Source organism: Sprattus sprattus, assembly GCF_963457725.1.
Source record: "Sprattus sprattus genome assembly, chromosome: 13".
Classification (NCBI taxonomy): domain Eukaryota; kingdom Metazoa; phylum Chordata; class Actinopteri; order Clupeiformes; family Clupeidae; genus Sprattus; species Sprattus sprattus.
Window position 1 is genome coordinate 9,813,374 of NC_137911.1, and position 17,247 is coordinate 9,830,620.

The following is a 17,247-nucleotide window of genomic DNA, read 5'->3' on the forward strand; positions in this document are numbered from 1 at the left end:
ACGATTCATCCCATTCAGATGTGATATTGTACTTAAACTGAAAACTCAAACAACCTGTCAAACATGATATCGGACTTCAATCGTCACTGCGTCAATCCCTTTTTTTCTCTGTCATACAGTACATTTGTAAACATGAAGGCAGTACGATGTGTAGATGCCAAAGTGGAGCTAAACAAGCATTACTCTCTGTATGTAAAAAACAGTAGCGCTTTTTAAGGGCCAACCGTTGGGTAATTACCATAAGAAAGGTTACGATATTCATTTGAGTCACTTCTGGATATGTCAACAACCTAACATTTTGAGTGTTCAAACAATACAACGGATTGCTGCCATAGCATATTCATTGCAGTGATCCCCCATGGATGTCATTTTCACAATTCCCATGACTGTCAATTTAGCAGGGGCTGCATGGAAAAATCATGTACACTTGAACATCGCATGGGAAATGAGCTAGACATTTCTCCCATTGCTGTCTGGCCCATCCTGCCCTTCCTCCACGAGCACGATATGGCTGAAATCAAAGAACGCAAGAAACTGAAAACATTTTTTTACAAGAGGAATAAACATAACAAACTGAACCAAACAGAAATAACACCAGTGTCCTTGTGCTTCAGAGAGATTCTCCTGTCCAGTTTTGAGTTTTGCTCGCTACAGGATCCGGGCACACACTTTTTTTTTCGTGTGTCCTGACAATGTGGTTTTGTCGATAATCATCTCCTCTACTCCTCTTTTCTCCTCCAATATATATATTTATAGATTTTCTGTATTCACCCTTCCATTGGGCCACAGAGAAAGCCATGCTGGAGCTTGATGTTTCTCCTCTATAGACCGGATGAATCTTTGGTAGTTTTGTTTGGACAGTTCCATGTCTGCCAAGTTGTATTCCCCATCCCCCCCCACCCCCCCCCCCCCCACGTTCCTCTTCTCGACGGTGGCTGAGCCAGGAGTGCATCCTCGCCTCTAGAAGGTCACCTCCGGTGTCCGATCAACACAAGGAGCAGGGCGACACACAAATGCCATATATGCCTGCCGGTGGATGAGGCAGAGGACCTCAGATCTGTGGGGAAGAAAAGACACAGAGAGCCACTCTTCAAAATGAGACGCTAATAGACTTGGTGACTCGTGAGGAAGGCAATCAAGCTAACTGCCATTACAAGCACAATGGTGTTTGATTAAACTCAAATCCTTTTTTGCTTATGAGGCGCTTGGAAGAAAGCGAAAAAGGTTGGTCTTTGTTGCCGCTCCAGTACTAAAAAAAAAAAGAGGAACGATGCTGTATCCCATTTCTAAATAGTGTAATTAGCTTGAGTCTCTTTCAAAGATATAAGGTCTTTGTTGCAAATAGCCCTGATTTGTATGCCATTTTTTTTAAATGCCAGCGAGACAAGTAAGAAACACTCTGTATTAGACAATATTTACTGAAAATACCACAGTTTGACAGTAAAATCAATGAGATTTGTTGTTTCCTATTTGTAAAATCGCACAGAACATCGTGCAAGCTTTTGCCAAGCAAAGCAAAGCAAAGCAAAATAGATCACAGACTACATACGGTTGCTAGTCAACAATAGCTGGAAACAATCAGGAAGAGCCAAGAATTGATGGATTATTTATTCTTCCTTTAAAGTGCAATTAGAAAATCTAAGACACATGCTGAGTGGCTCGACGTCAGTAATTAGCGGATCTACTTCATTACATTGCCCTTGTTGATGAGCTGGTTTGCTGAAGTAGCCAGTGATGGCCTTAACAGGCCTGATTAATTTTGCACTGTGGCATCTTTATGTGGCAAACAAACCTGGCTAATTAGTTGCTTACTGTTATCGTGCTGCATTGATACATTTTGGCTCTTCATGGTTGATGCTTAAGTGCAGATGGGAGTAATTTAACGCATACAGCTCTTCAGTTCAGCACATAGTTCGGTAAATACATATCAAACTGAAGTTAGTAAGTAAGTTAATTAGTATTTGTAAAGAATAATATGCCATTTCTTGCAAGTGAAGTCAAAATATTGTGCAATGTTAGCGCAATACAGCAAATCAAAATAAATGGTACTTGAAAAATATATACTTACTACTATTGGGGGGAGGATCACGACATTCTCCCTCTTCAATGGCCACATCATCTATGGCAATGTCTCCTTCAATGCCAGAGCCACGAATGCCCTCTAGTACCATCTGAGAGAGAGAGAGAAAATACAGTATATGGAGTCCTTACAATTAAATATTTGTGTCTTTGTCAATTGGACCTTGCTCTGCACAACACTGCATTCAACACACCATGTACTTAAATTTCTGTGAGGAAATTGGATAAAAGCTTGTGGTTTTCATAACGCTGACTTCTTGAATTGTCCTCGACAGTGCGGCCTTAATGTTTATTCAGGAGAAGCCCAGGCACGAAGGAGCTCACACAAGTGGTTTGCTTCTTTACCGTCTAATGGGCTATCAGACTGTTTCACTCTAAGCTACCACACGTGCTCGCAGACATAAAAAAAAACACCCTTCTTTTTTTTTTAAGAAAAAGTAAAAAAGAAAATGACTATGGCAGGCGAGATGCTTTAGTCTGCTAGTAGACATAACTGCACTTTCTTAGTGACTTTGAGAGTTTGCTTGTGAGGGATTGAAGATTATAAGCTTGAATGGCTCTCGGGAGTGCATTATCTTTGTGACTTTGTGTGTAATTTATGGTGCTGGGAGAGGGTCCGGCAGATGGGTGTGATTTATTATAAGCCAGCCTCTCTCTCTCTCTTTCTGTCTCTCTCTCTCTCATCTCTCTCCTCCGCCCTCCCATAAAAACAGAGGGGTAATCATTTTGTAACACTAAAAGGAGATCAATGGAAAAGCTGATCAATAGAGCCATGCCAGAATCCCCCCCTGGGAAAAGATCAGCCTTCCAGCGTTGGCTTAAGCCACCCTCTATTTTTAAAAACGACTGATCGGCGTGAGGTGAGGGTTTGACTGGGAAGGGGAGGGTGCAGTGCGGTCGGGAGACTTGCTCTGTCTGAGTACCAGTCGGAGTGCTCACCTGGAAGGCTGACGTTGGGTGGATGTTGACCCGAGCTTGCCTCCAGCGTTCACCTTGGTTACCACTGAGGGTCCACACAGATGCATCTGACCCTGTTTGTCCCTTCTGTCGCAGATACACATTCAGGGCTCCTGTGAGTGCAAGACGAATAAGGGCTGAGTTCAGTTCAGTTCACTGTCTGGCGTAGGATATGGACTATTAAGGAACACGGAGAGCTTTTAGTTGGAAGAGGATTTAAAGAAACTTGAGTAGTCAACATTCACTGGCATACGAGAGCCATAACCATACAAAATATGATTTATTTTCATGTTGTTATTGCAGTGATTTGAGAGGAAAGTATAGACTTCAACAGTCTTTCACACAAGGTTTGTGTTCAATACTTATAAAGTTGAGGGACAGGGTTAAGCTTTGTGTAAGGGGAAGCTTAGAGTTAGGGCCAGGTTATGTCTAGGGTAAGCTGAATGTCTGTTTAGAGATAACTGGTAGATAAGTGTTTATCGACATACATATTAACTAACAGGCCAGTTCATATCATTGGTCTTTTTACAGTTTCCAGGAGGTGTAAGTATTTATTATACGGCTGCTAGGGCTTAAAGGTCTATTGCAGTGAACTCTTTAAGGCTGTGGAATAGAGGCACAAGGCATTTGTTCCGTTCCTTTAGACTTTCAATATTTTCTTTAACAAGCTATTTTATAGACGAGCACTTCCAATCCTCTAAGGACCCATTTAGTTCTTATTTCAGAGACCGGCCATGTTTTAATCTTTGTCATTCATTTTCGATACATATGCCTTTAGAAGGCACATTTATTCTGCTTTTACTGCCGTCCACACATTTCATTTTCTTCGTCTTGTTTCAATCTTTTGTTCATTTTGTCTCCATTATGTCTTCTCTTTTAAGCTTAAGTAGGCCTTTTAAATACTCTCTGTTTTGTTCACCTGTCTAGGTTCTCTGCAATGCATTTTTCATGTGACACACAAGAGATGATTCATTGTACGTAGCTGTTGCTATCTGTTCTTGCTCTTAGGGCCAGACCTCGACGCAGTTTTGAAGTAACAGCCACTTCCTGATCCTTCGTTTTACAACATGCTAGACTAGCAGCTAGAGCATCGACAAAGTGTAAAAAAAAAAGAGTAACTGCGGCCAGCTGAGGAGGTTCAATAGCCTGTACCACACTCGTCCGCATGCCGTGCTGCGCCTCGTCTTGCGTTTAAAAATGTCTAAATCATTATTAGCATGCAAGCTGGCGGATGCACGAGCAAGAGCTATGGAAGCGCGCTGTTACACTCTGCAGCCTGACAGAAACAATCTCAATTTTCCGTGGATGCAGTCAACTACAGCCTCCACCAATCCCCCCCCCCCTTTCCTACCCCCCACCCCCCCACCCCACCACCCCCTCCCAATCCGCACTCCGCTCATGTCTCAACGCCTCACAAATGAGGAGGCGCCACGCGGCGTGTACCCGACACGGCGGAGCAAAGCGCACAGTCATGCTCAGATGAGCTGCTGTCCTCTCAAGGGGGGGGAGTGTGAGAATGGGGTGGTGGAAGTGGGAGTGGAAGATCAAATGACTACAAAGGGGGAAACCTGACAAATGCCTCCTCTCCTCTACTCTCTCTCCCCTCATCTTCAGAACCACTTTCACATTCCTCCTGGCACTCTAGCATTCCGTCCAAACAAACACAACATTTCAAAAAAGGAATAAAAAAAGCATGTAATGAAATAAAACCCGAAACTGGGTGAGTGTTATCTTAAACTCTGGAGTGTGTATGTGTGTTAATAGTCAGCCCCCACATGCTTGGACAGAAGATGCCTTTTGACTCATGACTCATGGGAGGTTGACCCCCTGAACACCCCCCCACACACACAAACACACCTTCCCTTGGCAGAATTGGGAGCCCACTTCCTCCAAATAAGGCCTCTGCTGCCACTGCCTCCTCCTGCTCCGGACAGCTTTTGCCAAGCAGAAAATTGCAGTTGCAGAACAGTCTCCGGGGCCACCGAGGTCTGCACTCCCCCTTGAGCTTCTCGGGGGCCAGTGAAGACACAGAACTGACAAAAAGGGGCTAACAAAAATAACGGCCCGCCCGAGATGGAATGCACTGCTCGCTGGACAGGGTCACTCAACTATGCGCAGCTACTCCGATAGGAAATGGTTCTTTAAAGAGGTAGGAGAAGGTTTCTTATGCAGTCTGATTCTGTCAAGCTGAACCTGGACTAGTAGAGCCAGACTGATGCTGCAGCATACATCTGGGGATACTCACGGAGGGGGATTTGGTTGAAATGTTCCTGGGGTCAGTCAGTGGGTTGGTTTAGCATTTGATACAGGACTGTATACCATTCACTCATATGAGCATAGACAGCAGCACCCAGTCACTTACCTATATGCTTGCCATACATGTGGTAGTAGAAGCTGAAGCAGTATGTGGGGTTGGTGCTGACCGTCCCGTACGGGTTTTTGGGAGCCACACTGAAGGATGGACTCAACAGGCGAGCTTTGTCCCCTGCGATCCTGGGACGAGACGTCTCGATGTACATGTAAAAACCTGTTTGGGAGAAAATGTGATCGTTAAGGAACTTGAGTCTCTAATGACGGCTGTTTGGAAAACATCATTACGTCCATCGAGGGGAGGATTTAAAATTGAACAACTATAACTTCGGGATATGTGATCAAACATTCGCTTGGTGTGTGTGTGTGTGTGTGTGTTTTTCACAAGTTGCCTCAGTATAGAAAATAATGCATAATTTATGACATTAGCAATCACTACACATGTCCCCAAACACTTGAACAAATGTGTCCCTGCAGGACATTTGCAGATTAATTTGTTTATTTTTACAGATTTTTTAATATATTTTAATGAGTGGCTAGTGGATGGATGACAGATGAGTCTCTCTGCCTCTCTCTCTCTCTTTCGTCACATCTCTTTCTCCCTCCCCAGTCATCTCTCTCTCTCTCTGTATCTTTCTATTTTTTTCTTTCTCTCTCTTTCTCATCATTGGCTGAGCAGTGGCAGACTCTCTCAGGCTTTCACATTCCACATTCCTGACGTCTGCCTGAGTCCAGGACGACCGTGGGCTCTTCCTCCACGGTGCCACAGATCTGTCCATCAGTGGTGACAAGCTCCTGCCAGAGTCTGTGGAGACAGCAGGCACCAGGGCCACGATGACAGGAATGAGAAATTACAGCAAAGGGAGACCGGGGGAGAGAAAAAGAACTTTAAACTGCCCTTCCGGTTCACAGTTTGGGTCCAAAATACTCTGGACATGATGATTCTCATCCCCTTTTCTTGGATTCTAGCTTAGGGTGCTATGAGAAAAAGGGCGGACACTGCTGTGGGCGGACACGGCTGTGTCGTTAACTATGCAACTCAGAAAAAGAAAGCAATGGGCCCCAAGGATGTTATCCAGAATTGGAGACCACCCTGTTCAGCTCAAAATGTCACTTAATTGATTTTTTTTTAATAAGACAATGTCCTCTGGCACATAGGTGCCATATTGTGTCGGACTCATCAGGAGGAGGGAGTGTTAGCGATCCATTAGGCCCTTTAGTCGTCACTATCATTTTCACCACCTGTTAAAAACAGAGACCTAAAAATATACCTAAAATCAATCAAAAAAGCCCTGAATTGAGTTCCCTTAATAGACACACTATCAACGCCCACCATCGACTATGCCTGTTTGGGTGCAGAGAGTGAAACCCAACCAGGCTTCTCTATCACTTCAGATAGACACTCGAGAAGAAAAACGTGTGTTCGTCTAACTATGACTAACGGATGGCCGGAAACACCTTTACGGATTGCTGTAGCACGTCCTCTCCGGAGGAAACCCATCTACTGTCAGCCGCCATCACCACTGTGAATCATCTCTCTGACTCCCTGGAAACTGATAGCATCGTTCCTGGTGAAAATGCATTAGCATTCTTTCTCGCTAGTGTTCATCATTCTCCATAATGCGTGGAAAGGGAGAGAGTGGATTTGAGAGTCAACATCTTCCTCTCAACAACAGAAAAAAAAGGATGGAGTCTGTGATTTACATGAGGTTTACTCTGATATGAAGAACTCGCAGGGAATCTGAGGACAACCTCACAAGTTCAAGCACTGCAGGCAGAAGAGAACTCTGTGTGTACTCGCCACCAGTGCTTACTGTTAACGTGCAAAGACACTGAAAATGGAGGAACAAATCAGAAGACTGCACTGACAAAAAGGGGAAAAAGGTTCTACTGCATTGTACTGCATTGTGAGCACCCCATAATTATATAGTTTTTCTGTAATTACCTCAACACTCTCTGTTATTGTGGTTTTCCAACATGTGATTTTTTTTTCCTGCTGCCATTTTTAGAGTGTGGTTGTTTACTGGGTGCATGAATGTTGCTTTTTCAACCCGCAGGTTGGCTTATTGTGTTTTTTCTTCTACTCTCTATCACAAGTCTGTACCAAAGTAGAGTATTTAAAAGAAAAAAAGATATTTTTCTGAAACAGTACTGCTCCTTTCACAGATCCTAGAGATATGATGTGTATGATTTGTTACGAACACTTCAGCCTTTGTGTGTTTGTGTGTGTGTGTGTGTGTGTGTGTGTGTGTGTGTTTGTGCGTGTGTGTGTGTGTGTGTGTGCGCGCAGGCGCGCACGTGTGTGTGTGTGTGTGTGTGTGTGATACAGAGAGATAGAGAGAGAGAGAGAGAGAGAGAGAGAGAGAGATCGTCCTCTTGGGATTTCACTGCACTGATGAGTCGTCCTAACCTCGTGCAGGCTACTGCTGAGTTGGAGAATCGCTGGGTGTTTAGTCGTGTTTACAGTTTGAATGTGTCCATCAGTGCACTTCCTGCCTGGGCCTCCCCCCACTCCTACTCTGTCCTCTACAACAGCAGTTTCAAGGTTATACCTACCTCCTCTAGCACATTACAGTCGAAAGAAAGCCACTATTCTGTGTAGCTGCCACTGGGCAGACTAGCTTCTTGACCCATCAAATAATTTTGTTGTCAGTGTAGGGAGACAGTAGTGAGGATTTTGCACGATATCCAAACACATTTGTACCAAGTCCAATTAAGTAATTAATCAATGAATCTATTGTCTACTGTCAAATCAACTAATGCCACCCTCTAACAAGGCTCTGGTGTGTGCACCTATTTAAACACAATGTAACACACAAAGCGGATATGGGTAGTTCCACTGTAATTACATTGCACTGTAATTATAATTTTAATGTATTTAATCTGTGGCGGAGCTCCCAGCACTAAGCAGATTTATACAAATGCCACCCTGTAAGCTCTCCATGCGAGGGATGCATGAACTCAGGGCATGGCTGTAGAAAAAAAGAGCTTGTTAATATTTGTTAAACCCCACACGCATAAAAAAGAGCACGACAGAGGTCAGTCAAAGAGCAGGCAGATGGTGTGGATCAGGTAGGACAGGGGATGGATGTCCTGCTGGGCCTGGGACCTCCTGCCGGGCCTGGGACCTCCTGCAGGTTGGCAATCTTTTAACCCTAATCAAACACATGCAGCCTTCATGATCAGATACTTCCACAGGGCTTGATTAGAATAAAGAGATGTGCTACATCAGGGCGACGACTGAACATGACTGCATCAGGGAACATCTCCAGGAGGTGCACTTGGAGAGTTTATAGAGACACACACACACACACACACACACACACTCACACACACACACACACACACACACACACACACACACACACACACACACACACACACACACACACACATATACACACACAAACGCACCCATCTGAAGTATATTGTTAATATTGTAATTAACATTTGCAGTCTTTAGGGTTAGGGCATTTTACTCAATCTAACATTTGTGTAGATTGAACATACATAGCACAGCGTGACATTTATGTATCTTTTCCAACTTCAGCCAGCCTTGTGAAGGCTCACTCCTCTCACTCAGTCAGTATTTTTTGTCTGATATATTCTCATTCAGGGCGGACCTTCAGCCCCCTCTGCTCAGAGTGGAGTGGACCGGTCAGTGTGAGGAGGATAGTCTGACCTTGTTTGGAGCCGGTGCGGTCGCTGCTGGGCCCGGTGTTGGGGGTGTACTTGGTGTCCCGCGTGGCTGCGCTGTGCCTGGTCCAGTCAAACTCCTCCGTCTTCTCCTGAGTGAACATGCAGACGGTCTCCTCCTCGAAGCTGCAGTGAAACTTGTCTGCAGGGAGAGGAGGGGAAGGGAAGGGAGCTTATGTTTTAAGGAACCAATTTACCCACCTTGATTCTGGTACATAAACTGTAATAGATGCATGGGCTTCCCTTTGCGGCCATGGAGGTGTTTACATTAGACAGCCCAAACAGATGTGATTTTTACATAGTAATTAAACCAGGGACCGTACTGTGTATCTGTGTAACCACTCTTTACTGCACTGCTGCAGATTTATGGTTGCAGGTTGTTAGTGAGTGATTTGCCTGACAGGTGGAATAACAAGCTATCCAAGGTTCAGCAGTTGGACTTGACTATGCATGACATACAAATCACAGTCTGATACTAACATTGCTACAGAAGCCAAGCCAACACAACCCCTTCCACTTGACAGTATGATTTATTTAAATAGCTAATTCCCCACTGCATATATATCATCCAATCAATTAAAGTGGTCAACATCACATTTACAATTCTTTCAATTAGCCATCGACATATTTTGATTTTTCAGGCATGTTAACACAAGGCCATCATCTAAACAACAGAAATTACAAAATGTCTAGCTAATGGTTTAGCATGTCAAAAGAAGAGAATAGGGGGAAAGCTCATACTTACTCCAGTGAGGGTTGACAGGGGCTGTGAATCAAACGACAGACAGGGAAAATAAAAAGATATTATTAACATTACAGTGGTAAAAACCGTGGGAGGGCTATTGTCAATGGTCCATTACTGCAATATTACAAAGGCCAGAGGGGAATATCAGGGAGCCTGTGTTTGCCCCTCAAGTCTAATCTGAATGAGAATGAGCGAGTAGAGGGCATCGAAACCATTAGGGAGACAGAGCTAAAGAGGGGAGAGAAAGAGAGAGGAAAATGTCTACAACAAAAGATCTCTGCAAAGAGAAGAGGACAAAGAGAGAGAGAGAGAGAGAGAGAGAGAGGGAGGAGGGAGAGATATTATTAACTTTACAGTGGTAGAAACATTACTGAGTGAGTGTGTGTGTGTGTGTGAGAGAGAGGTAGAGCAAGAAAGAGAAAGAGATAGAGAGAAGGGAAGAGAGAGAGGGAGGGAGCATGAGAGGAGAGAGGGTGTGAGAGAGAAACTTCTGAGTGATGAAGAGACTGAAAGAGATAGCGAGAGAGAGAGAGATAGTGAGAGAGAGAGAGCACAAGAGGGAGATGGTAGGGTAAGAGAAAGAAAAGCAGAGAGATTTATAGCGAGAGGAAGAAAGAGAAGTTTAAGGCGAGCTCGGAGGCTGTGCCAGTGCGCAGCACAATGCTGAGGTGAAGCACATTGACCTGCATCTTTCATTAATTCAGCTCAACCCCACCTATCTGCTCTCCGCAGGCACAGGCAGACACCGAACCCTTGCAAGACTCTGCACTGCAAGCACTTACTGAAGGCAAAAATGTATGTGTGGACATGGCAAGAGGAGATAGCCAGGGTGAAATTGATCCCAATTCAGCCGAGCGAGCCATAAACCATAAACTAATTGGCCTGAAAGTTTGTGCGACACAACATAAGCTCAGAAAGCCTGCAGTTGTTTTGCTTCAATTTCTCTGGTAGGGCAGTGATGGTGCCATCATTAGCTGTTGTACAAATGATGATCACGGCTCCTCATTTATGTAAGATTTTACACAGATTTGAACAACAAAGTGTTTACAGTGTTTTTGGAAAGAGAATAGTCATGCATGATCATGGAAGTCTGTTTTAAGGCATCATGTAAGGACTAAAGCCATCATCAGAACATCTCATAGCCAGAAAGTACCAACTACCCCGTAGTGTGGCCCATTTTCATTGACAACTTCTCCATCAAGGACGCGATGACCTTTCACAAGCTACAAGTACACGAAATCGCGTCCTTTACTTCACAGGTTGGGCCTAATTATTGAATGAAAATAATTCAACAACCTTTTGCATTCCTTTCCCAATAGGCTGGTATGGTATCAGGCTGCAGAAATTCAGACAACAAAATACTATCCATGGAGGAGTACAACATAATTAATTTCATCAGACCTAGCGATACATATGATACAAATCAATGTCATGACTTTTCCAAAACTTTCAATTCATTTACTGAATATCATGACTTTTCCCAGCCAGAAAATGGGCTTTTAAAATGCCATGCCTCTTCCAGGATGACCATGGAAACCCTGAATTTTAACATTTCATTGAATTATTCATTGTAAGATAGGTGCCTTTTTTTATTCACATTTCTCAGGCTGCTGCAGGTCAGTAGTGGCTCGTCCAAAAGGTTCATGGCACAACCAACCTCCTTACTGTAAAATATTCATACGAATCCAATCAATCATTCAATAACAGATGTTACTCAAAACGGATTTATCTTCCAAGTCCCCGATTCTGTTAGATTTCCCAGTGCCTTTACCATTTTTTGCATTATAGTTAGCATTATTAGCTAATGGAAAATGACACACTAGTGCATATAGTGTATGCACACAAAATCGTATCATGTGACTGATCTCACAACAATGGTGTCTACCTGACTGAGTCAACAAAGCCTTGATGGCTATAATCGACGATGCTCTGACACTGATGATCAAAACCAAATTGGCCAAATGGACGATGAAACAGCAGATGTTGAGGAGGGACGGACGACAAAATCATCTCCAAATCAGGATGGCTGCTTGCTCCACAATGCGGTTATTAAGCACGACACAGACAGTGACGAACGAGCGACAGAGGGAGGAAAGACAGACAAATATGCATGGGAAAGGATGGAAGGAAGATTCATGGAAATGTTGCCAAAAGAAAAATGTGTGCAATAGATAAAAATAACACAAGCCAGCAAGAGTAGGGAAAACATCAATATCACAGGGAGTTTATTATTTATTTAGTATTGATTCTCAATAATCCTTGGATCCACAAATAATATGTAACTAAATATCTACTTGAATACTTGAAAGTGCCTGAATTTATTTTACACACACATTTCGGATGCTCAATAAACGGTGTGTGTGTGTGTGTGTGTGTGTGTGTGTGTGTGTACGTATGCTGACATTCATTTGTTTATCTATTTGTTTTCATTTTTCCAATATAGCATTCTAGGAAGCAATTAAGCATGTGAGGTTAGCCTCTTCTCCCCCGTAAACCACCCAGCTGTTTGCAGACTGAGTAAGGAGGAGAGGGCTGCCTGTGCTCAGAGAAACAGATGTTGCATATTTGAAAACATGCACAGCATTAGTGCACCCTCTAATTGGTAGGCTCTCTGTGCTCCCTCTCTCTCGCTCCCTCTCTCTCTGTGCTCCCTCTCTCTCGCTCCCTCGCTCCCTCTCTCTCTCTGTGCTCCCTGCTTTCTCTCTCTCTACCTCATTCTCTTCCGTTCGTTCTATACAATCCTCCGCTTCACTGTCTCTCTCTCATTCTTGCTCCCATTTGTTGTCCCCCACCTTCTCCTTCACTCTCTCTCTCTTTCTCCATCTCTCTCTCTATCTCTGTCTTTCACTTCATTCTCCCTCCATCCCTCCCTCTGCCTGGAAGATCACAATTAGAGAGGGTGCGATACACAGAGGCGAAGACATTAAGTAAACATCATTAAATTCACATGAAAACTCACACATACACACCCATAGATTTACACAAAAAATGCTCAGTGGCACATTTATCTATGCACAAAACACTTACCTCTGGGGATTCTTTTGACTTAAGCATTCTCTACATAGTAAAGCTTAAACAATGGAAATGAATGAGAGAAACCCAGCATATGCACATTGACTTCTCCTGACCCGTTTTCGGGCCTGATGAATACCCTGATTTTTTATTCTGTGACAGCCCGCTGTGCTACAATATTTATGGCGGGGTTAGGAGAGTCACAGGGTACCAAGAGTGCAGCCTGGCAAACAGACCATGACTCAGAACCGCTGGGCTCTAAATGAACGGACAAGGCAGAGTCACTCCGACTTTAGGCTGCAGGTCAGAACCCGCAGTTTTACCAGAGTAGAGACCACCTGAGCCTCGTCACCAAAAGTTGAATTTCATGATTCGGGGGAAAGACTATACCGGAAGGAATTCTCGAACATGCTCATCAGGGCCGATGGGAAAAATACTAAGTAGAGGACTGGCATTCAAATCAAGCCTGATCTGATATGAACTTGTGACCCCTGACTTAAATACCATCTGCAATTGATTTGTGCTCCTGATTTCAACTGGATTTTATTACCAGGAAATAACGGTGTTTGTAAAAGACTCTGAGTTGACCGTGAAGTCAATCTGGCATCACATTTAATACGAGCGTCAAGTGATCAAGGACTCTGATCCGCTGAGAGTCTCAGGGAAGCACTAAATGAGCTGATCAATAGCAGCCCAAGCATAAAGTACTGTTATTTGTGCATAAATAATCATCACCATCCAAATCATAGCGTGCTTCGTCTTTAGAGGAATGTCAATGGAGTTGCTATGGAAGCCATCCAAATGAGACTGTGCAGAGCAATTTGCAAAGTTTATATGCTGAGCTACCGCTTTATTCTATGATGCTAAATGATTGGGTGACTCTCATTTCCTCTCCGTGGCTTGCCAATCCTCCTGGCAGTGCTCCTGCCCCCCCCCCCCCCCCCCCCCCAACCCCCCGTGGCAAACAAACACCATTGAAACTTCCCCCCCATGTCCCAGGTTGTAGCGGCAAGCTCTTTTGAAATTTAGCATCAATTAAATGCAAGCCGAACAGCTGTCCAAGTCAAATGCCACAATGAGAGCACTTAAAAGAATGGCCCGTGGAAAAGGAAAAATGTATTACAGGCAATACAAGTGAGTGCTTTAGTGCTTAGGGTACAGTCTGACTGCACAAATAAAGTACTTTCACCTGTACAATAACTGCAATGGTAGTTTGCAATGCCAACAGTCCAATCCCTACCATTTTTTAAATCATCCACTACGGACACAGGAGAAGATGGGGGGATGAGCAGAACAAGCTGTATTCACAAAGCTCCTTTTTTTTCCCCGAGCACAATAAATCTTATTTCTTTCCGCAAAACATTGCATTCTTTTTTTTTCCCCCTCCCGAGGCCATTACATCCAATTAAAAAGTATTAAGTCAAAGCAACAAAGCGAATTCTTTCGGAGGTCGGAGGTTCTCGTAAGATAACAACTCTAACGCTGCAGATGGTGCTTTCATATGAGCCTGGAGGCAAATGACTTATACATGGACAGCAGAGGAGAGAGAGAGAGAGAGAGAGAGAGAGAGAGAGAGAGAGAGAGACAGAGAGACAGAGAGAGAGAAAGACAGGGAGGAAAAAACAACCCAGCAGGCAGTGCTGAGTGCTGAGACCCTCTCGTGTGTCTCTGGCTTTGCCTGAATCAATCTGAGTCTCAGGTGATGTGAGCAGCCTATCGAGCAGGTGCACACACAATCTTCTCTACAGGTGCTTTTTCTGAAATGAAAAATGTGTCCTCACTCTCCTCACGGCTCTAAAGGTACGCTTGTCAGTGGTATGCCTACTCTCTCAACAATAAGGCGGTGTCACAACAGGATGACTACAGGAGGAAAAATTCTGCATATAATGCACCAAAGCGCAATAAAAAATATGAACAATGACACTTGGTGTGCTTCACTTTACAGACAAGGATTCCAGCCCATAGTAGCCTACTCCCTCAGAGGTAAGCTAGTCGTCCTCGGCACTGATACTGTCAGGTTGGTAACAAGTTGCATGTATAATATCTCAAGGATGAATAGGCGAATGGAGGGTGGCAGGCAAACAGACTGACATAATCCACTTTTCTATGCTCCTGAGCCTGAGCCGTCCCTGCTCTCCTGCGCTGCGGTTCCCACCAGGGTTGAGTCACAGCGGGAGAAGTGGAGTCAGCGACACTGATGGCTCCTGACGGCTATCGGCTGGGAGCGGCGGCGACGGCAGCGCGCTATCAAACAGAGCATCGCAGCAGAGGCAGGTAACACCACCGCATGTCTGTGCACGCATGTGTGTTTGTGTGTGTGTGTTTGTGTGCTGTCTCTTTTCGCTGCACGACTCCGACGAGTGAGTGAGCGAACAAGCGAGCGAGAAAAGCGATCCGGCAAGTGAGCAGGCAGACAGCTCACCTTTTCTATTAGTCACTGCCTTTTGAAAAGCAGCCACTGAAATGAAGGGGCCTGCCGCTTTGTTCAGAGGATGCTGCTGCCTGACCCCAATGGACTGGAGGGAGTGTTTTGTCTGCGGCCGTCCCACCCAGTCTTAACTGCCATCCAAGGTAGCCGGGCGTTTTAGACCTGTCTGGGAGGCTAGGGCTGGTCTGTCATCTGGGAATAAAAGCGGGGGCGTGGTGACTAGAGGTAAACAGGTCCACTTACTTTTACATGCATGGGAGTGTTCTTTCTGCTTGGACACACTGCTGAAGCCAATGCTCCATTATGAAGATGAATAACAACTTCAATGTCTATACGAATACAAAAAAAACCAGTCTGTTCATGGCTTCAGTATATATAGCTTTTTCTACCTCTTTCTTTCAGTTTGACAGTTATGAGCTGCTTTTAGTGCTCAAGTTATGCGATCTTCTAAAAATCCTCCTTGCTGCCATCCAAAATGAGTGGGATTAATAATTCTCTGTGGTTCGGGCCACCAGCAGGGGTCCCCGTAGCCTAAATAATAACCCCAGTCAGAGAGCCCAGAGAGGCCCAGACCCAGTGAGCCCATTTGTTTATTTCTGTCTCGCCAGCGCAGAATGATGATGGGACTTGGCCTCGCCATCAGCCCCCATCTCTCCAAGGGGGTAATATCCCAGTGAGGAATTCCAAGGCCCCTCAACGTAAAGCACGCGCTCCAGGGGGCTCACCCACACATACACACACATCCATCTTGTGTCAGCCCTCATAAACACACAGCATCGTGGAGAACCAGGGGTGCCGGCAGCCAAATGATAATAAAAAAAGACACGCAGACCCCTCGTTTTTTTCCCATCTGTTCATCAGAATGTGCTTTAGCTGCCTCTCTCTATCTTTCTATGTATCTTTCTATGAATCACTCTCTCTTTCTCTATCTATCTCTCTCTCTCTCTTGCTCTCGTGGAGGTACTGATGCCTGAGCATTGAGAGAGGCCTCCTGGTGAGCGAGCGAATGGGGGAGCGCGGCAGAGCGAGAGTGAGGAATAGAGCCCAGGGTCCACTTCTGCATGCCTGCCACGTGCCGTTCATGATTTAAAGCCTCATCACCTTAAACTGCAGCATCAAAAAAGCACTGCGGGGAGGCCCGAGCCTGGACAACCTGTGTGTTTTTATATTCCTCGCTATTGGGGTTTGACAGACGGCAGGCTTTAAAAAACCAAAGGAATATATAGTGTTCCCATAACCCTTTTGATATTTTACAGAGAGAAGCACGCCCAGGGACCTTCCATTGAACTGTTAGGATGAGGAGCTCATTGAGTGAATGTGGAGTGGGATACACCCGTGTCGTCCTCTCTTAGGGAAAATATATCAGATTGAAGGTCAGAGGGGAGAATGCCAATATCTTCATGCCTGACGAAATATGTGTCTATTCCGAAGGACAAACATTATGGATCATTTGCGACTGCGAAAGTCTATGTAGATTTGGAGGCACTTTTTTTATTTCATTTTATTATGACTGTCACAAAATATAGCACTTAAAACTGCTCTTAATTCAGCTACAGTACATGATGCCTGCCTGACACAGCTGACATAACAATATATGAACATTTATGAAGTCTATTTGCGACTGGTGCTTGGTGTCATAAATGTACCCTTTGACAATGAGTTGTGACGTTAGATATGGTTGTATTACAAATAGTGCTACTGAAAGTAGCTGTGGACTCACCGCTGTATCGGATGATCCTCTCCGTGGCGTCCCCCTCTCCGAAGCGGGTGATGGGGGTGAGGCGCACCTGGTAGGCCTCTGGCTTGATCAGTTCGGTCAGGTTGTATGTTATCAGCTGACCCCTCTCGATGTTTCCCTCCTGCTGGATCTCCTGCTCCCACCACCGCTGTTGCCCAGTCTGCAACACACACGAACACACACACACACACATGCACACACACACATGTGCACGTATGCAAACACACACGCACACATATCCACACGAACAAAACAAAAAAGCATTTAGTTCATTTTCAATGG

The 17,247-nt window shown here is 44.7% G+C and overlaps 1 protein-coding gene across 1 annotated transcript in view; it reads right to left on the reverse strand.

Moving 5' to 3' along the window:
- Window positions 1–968: 968 nt before the first annotated feature.
- mdga2a (MAM domain containing glycosylphosphatidylinositol anchor 2a) overlaps window positions 969–17,247 on the reverse strand; it is a gene marked incomplete at its 3' end in the record, with an annotated part of 137,078 nt that continues 120,799 nt past the window's right edge. Inside the window, exons 11-17 of the mRNA XM_080850690.1 lie at window positions 16,948–17,125; window positions 9,788–9,808; window positions 9,029–9,184; window positions 5,399–5,563; window positions 3,019–3,149; window positions 2,069–2,171; window positions 969–1,057 (exon numbers count right to left, since the gene is read on the reverse strand). Of these exons, the coding sequence (XP_080706816.1) occupies window positions 969–1,057; window positions 2,069–2,171; window positions 3,019–3,149; window positions 5,399–5,563; window positions 9,029–9,184; window positions 9,788–9,808; window positions 16,948–17,125 (843 nt within the window). The remainder of the gene's footprint in view (window positions 1,058–2,068; window positions 2,172–3,018; window positions 3,150–5,398; window positions 5,564–9,028; window positions 9,185–9,787; window positions 9,809–16,947; window positions 17,126–17,247) is intronic.